The sequence below is a fragment of the Miscanthus floridulus genome, chromosome 1 (assembly GCF_019320115.1).
Source record: "Miscanthus floridulus cultivar M001 chromosome 1, ASM1932011v1, whole genome shotgun sequence".
Classification (NCBI taxonomy): Eukaryota; Viridiplantae; Streptophyta; class Magnoliopsida; order Poales; family Poaceae; genus Miscanthus; species Miscanthus floridulus.
The window spans coordinates 46,746,786-46,751,568 of record NC_089580.1 but is presented as its reverse complement, the minus strand read 5'-3'; the positions used below and the strand labels follow the sequence as shown (position 1 = coordinate 46,751,568).

At 40.0% G+C, this 4,783-nt stretch overlaps 1 protein-coding gene across 1 annotated transcript; it reads left to right on the top strand.

The window, feature by feature from the left end:
- The first annotated feature begins 846 nt into the window (after positions 1-846).
- LOC136482567 (putative B3 domain-containing protein Os03g0621600) lies at positions 847-4,783 on the top strand. Its single transcript, XM_066479785.1, has 5 exons — positions 847-1,134; positions 1,704-1,821; positions 3,376-3,808; positions 3,890-4,077; positions 4,260-4,783. Exons 2-5 carry the CDS (start codon positions 1,717-1,719, stop codon positions 4,512-4,514), a joined length of 981 nt encoding a protein of 326 aa, XP_066335882.1. The 5' UTR covers positions 847-1,134; positions 1,704-1,716; the 3' UTR covers positions 4,515-4,783.

Here is a 4,783-nt window from a genome sequence, read left to right as displayed (position 1 = left end):
CCTTCTTCGCGGGGCGGGTCGACGGGGATCGGGGTCGGGGATCAGCGAACCATCCCCGTCCCCGCCATCCCCTACGGGGACCACTTTTCTACCAAATCCATCCCCGTGGGGATAAATTTTCCTCCATCCCATCCCCTAATGGAAGAATTCCCCGCGGGGAATCGAGGATCGGGTCCCCGTTGCCATCTTTAGTCAGCGCCCGTGCGAGCTAATCCGCATATGCGCAGGCTGGGACTGGGAGCCGCGTCAGGACGTGTCCTGTGGCCGAACGTCTGGAATCTTGCTGCCCGGTTTATGTATAAATTTAGTCAAAGTTTAAACGATTGACTCCTTGGAAATGAGAATGGCATTGTTTGGTGGATAGAGGGGGTCGGTAATATTCTGATATTAAATGCAGACGTGGTGCTTTGTTAACCGGTAAGTCTCATCTATACTATAATCCAATAAAAGCCCTTGGTGTTTCCCAGTCTTCCGTCTTGGTGATATACTGCTATTAAATGCAGACGTGGGGGCCTAGGCGGCGCCGGCATCGTGGTCGTGTTAATAATTTCCAATGAGCCCGTGTTTAGTTAAAAAAAAACTTCCCAAAAAGTGCTACCGTAATTATTACATTAAATCTTGTGATATGTGCATGGAACATTAAATATAGACAAAAAAAAACTAATTACACAATTTGGTTGGAAATCACGAGACGAACATTTTGAGCCTAATTATTCCATGATTGAACACTAATTACTAAATAAAAACGAAAGTACTACGGTAGCCAAATTCTAAAATTTCCTCCCATGGGCTGAAGGTAACTGCAGCGAGCAGTAATAAATGGCAATGCGTGGCAAGTTCCTTTCTTCTTCCACTGGAGTTCAAGCGCCTGCGCCGAGTTCACACCATCACCTGCCTGATGACTCTACTGTAGAGTATTATATTAATCCCACCGGACACCGGGCACCACACGGCTCCTGCTCTGCTCTCGTCGCCTGCCACTGCACAGAGTCCCTGAAACATCGAGGGTCGATCAGGCCATGGCGCAGGGCTAGCTGTCTCTGAAGAGGAACGGGCGCACAAGGTTATCCTGTTCTTCTCCCCCGGTAGAAAAACGTTTCTGCGCTTGGAGCCTTGGACTTAGCAAAAATCACTGTAAGCTCTCTTCTAGCGATTTCCTTCAGATAGTTTCGTCTTTTCTGTTTCTTCAGTAGCCTGTTCCCCTTGTTAATTCCATTTTTCCTAATCTCTCTCAGATTGATTGTTCGTCTAGTTTGTTTCTCACTATTGATTTATTCGGCCACACTCATATTCACCTCAATCCACGTGGATTGGAGTGGATTGGGTATAAATAAATTAGTTAGTTTTTCACCTTAATTCATACCAATACACATGAATTGAGGTGGATATGAATGCAATAAAATCCTTAAATAATGGAACGTCATATTGTTAGACCCTTTTGAATGCGAGAATTTTTCTGTTTTCTATTTCCCATAAAAATGAAATGATTCCCATGAAATTTTGGTATGGTTTCTATGTAATTCTTACGTTCTAAAAGGGCCCTTAATAGGGCATACAGAATTACCTTGAACTGGGGTAGAAAAAACTTTGTTTTTTTTTACCCTTTCTTTGTTAGCTATGACCTGTCCAATTTTCTCTCTTTTTTTCCTCTCAAAAAGTTACTTCTCCATCTCTAGTTGATACTATTGTAAACTTGTATGCAGGTATGCTACAAAGATGAGAAATCCTTCAAAGGATGCAAATTACCACCGGGACGATCACACATGTGACCATGGCAAGCATTTCTTCAAGGTTTTGATTGGTGATTTCCATAAAAAATTGGTGAGCAATTTTTTTTTTCACACTGCGTTTCCGGGTATTCAGCTTGTGGAATACTAGAATGTGTTAATTACCTTCTTAGAAGTCGAGTCACTTTTGTTACTAGCTCAATATTGTGGTAGCGTTTCCAATTTATTAGCATGTTGTCCCTAGGACTACTGATCAAAGATCTATTTTGGTAGCCATAAATGTAATAACATCACTAAGGCTAGTCTTAGTGGATAGTTTCATAGCGTTATTTTCAATAATGCCATGTCATACAGAACGAAATAAAACTCGGATGAAATACCCATTCTCAATGGAAAGTTTCATTCTATAGTTTCATACACATTTAATTTCATGACTCATGAAGAGTTAGTAATCGTGTCAAGAGTGTTTCATCCCCATGAAACTCATTTCTTCTCTCTCTTCTTAATTATAATGTCATGTCATCAAAAACGTATATGTGGCAAACTATTTAATGTAGATGTAGATGAAACTCTCGTGAAACTCTCACTGAGACTGGTCGTCTCAGTGAAAGGTTTCATCATACTATTTTCAAGACATCACAGCATTGGTAGCTGTGAATGAAACAGGTTCTCTCAGTGCACACTTTCATTTCACTGTTTTATAGGGTAATTGTAACATTTAATTCCTATAAGATGTTGCGATCAGTTGTGTCGTGTGAACTATGTAGCTATTTTATTTAAAAAAAAACTAACACATTAGAATACTACAGTTTCTGCAACATATTATATTATATATATTACTGTCATATTCATCAACATGCCAAATATTACACTTCACACAACATATTATATTATATGGTGCATTTTTTCCGGGTATTCGTCGACATGCATGCAGTCTGTAGAGACAAAATAAACAAATGAAAGAAAAAAATCAGAGAAACGGAGAAACGTGAAGAGGAGCAGGTGGGCCATGGAGATTTGACCGAACGGAGAAACATGAAGGGAGCAGGTGGGCCATAGAGTGATAGAGATTTAACGCAAGGGGAAAGAGAGAGCGCCAGGGTTGCCGCACAGTGGATCCGAGGAAACGAATGAAACCGGCTCAGTGCAAGTTTCATACGTTTTCCAACGTGTGAGAAACAGCGTTGGCTAGTTTCGTGCCTATGAAACTATAATCCCCTCTCTCTTTCTCGATACATGCAAAATAATAGTTTTTGCTGATATATCATTTTATTTAATGTGCATGAAAACATCTCCATTAAAACTAACCTTAAAAAACTATTTTGGCAATGTTGTTTTAAGGCAATGCTTCTGCTCCATGGGACAGGGACAAAATATTTACTGATTTTACAACATATTAACAGCATTAATATCAAATAGCTTCAAGTAATGAAATTGAATTAATCAAGCTATAGCAACTCTTTGATTCTTTAATTGCTAGCTGTTTGCATCTGGAATCAATTTATTGTTTCATTATATGATGGTGTGCATCACTTGTTTAAAGATATAGTTGTGATATATCAACCAAACTTGCAATACAGCGATGTAGATATTATATAGTTTCCTTACCTCATCTGAACTTTGTTCTACGTTAAACTTGTTGCCGCAGGTCATACCGGGTAAATTTGCTAAACATTTGGGAGACAAAACAGAAGGAAGTATTACGCTTGAAACACTTGGTGGTTATACTTTTAATGTTCAAGTTGCAAAGAATTTGAGCAAATTAGTGCTTCAATCTGGGTGGGAATCATTTGTCAGTGCCCATGACTTAAAAAAGATGGACTTCTTGGTATTCAAGTACGATGGGATGTCTCGGATGAAGGTTCTGATATTTGATCCTAGTGGTTGCGAGAAAGTACCACCATGTGTTGTCGCAAAAAATGCTATTAGTGGTGGACGGAAGATAAAAGAACCCATTGACATTTCAAGCAGTTGTGCTCATCTTCTCAAGAAAACAGCAGGAACTAAAAAGAAAGCATGGAAGCAAAGGGACTGGTGTAGGATCAGTACCAGTTCATCAAGATCCCTATCCAACTCATCAGGTTGAGTCACAGTGTCATCAAACATAGTAGCATCTATGTATATCTGCAAGATCATGACATCATTGTTTTGTTTGGTTATAGGAGGAATGACATCTTCTGAGGGCGATGAAGCACATTCTGTTCCGAGTTACATGCTCCCACGAGGCACCAGCCTTGATAGTATGCAAAAGAAGAAACTGAAAGAGAGAATCCGAGCTATTTGTTCTAAAATCCCCATCTATGTGTGTGTCGTGAAGAAGTCAAACATTTCTGGAAAATCTCGAGCTGTGGTGAGTTAGGTTTTTCTCCTTTTTTGGTTCTAGGATTGATATTAATATTGCATTTCAATTGCACGTCCTTCAGCAAGCAGGTTGTTTAGCTTCCTAGACTCCTTGAAGAAATTTACAAGCTAAGTTCGATGAAAAACTGTTTTGACTTTCGAACACTGAAAACCCTTTCCCTCTATAACCAGGTCTTCTCCAAAAAATATTCTGATGTATGGCTTCCATTCAAGAGCAGAAGGATGATTCTTCAGTGTCATGGCATGAGCTGGGAAGTGATGTGCCACATTATGGTTGGGAAAGATCGTGGCGAATGCAAAAGGCTTCGCAACGGGTGGGCACGGTTTGCAGGTGACAACAATTTGCAGCTGGGTGATATCTGCCTCTTTGAGCAACTGAAGACCAAGAAGTACAAGATGAATGTACATATCATTCGCAAAGAGTGAGATTTGGAATGCTTTCTGCTTTTGTTTTCGACTTTCACAGCGGTGGCAGTAGTGTTTTTGGGTTTGATAAGAGTCGCTTATGGCCAATGTCATCCATTGGTGCTAACTTTTGTAGTACTGATATTAATGCTTTTATGCTTGCCTTGGAAATGCTTACTCTGTTTGAGTGCTGAAGAATATAATCTATGGTCTATCCATCCCCTGTTTGAGTGCTATAGTCGAGGATGCTTCGCTTGTAATCCATCTGTGTTTTTGCTTCTGCTATAATG

What these genes read in the sequence shown, in the direction of transcription:
- LOC136482567 (XM_066479785.1), top strand. Translation starts at nt 1,717, where the DNA reads ATGAGAAATCCTTCAAAGGATGCAAATTACCACCGGGACGATCACACA. An exon ending in GTGATTTCCATAAAAAATTG is followed by an intron (nt 1,822 to 3,375) that starts GTGAGCAATTTT and finishes TTGTTGCCGCAG; the next exon opens with GTCATACCGGGTAAATTTGC. An exon ending in ATCCCTATCCAACTCATCAG is followed by an intron (nt 3,809 to 3,889) that starts GTTGAGTCACAG and finishes GTTTGGTTATAG; the next exon opens with GAGGAATGACATCTTCTGAG.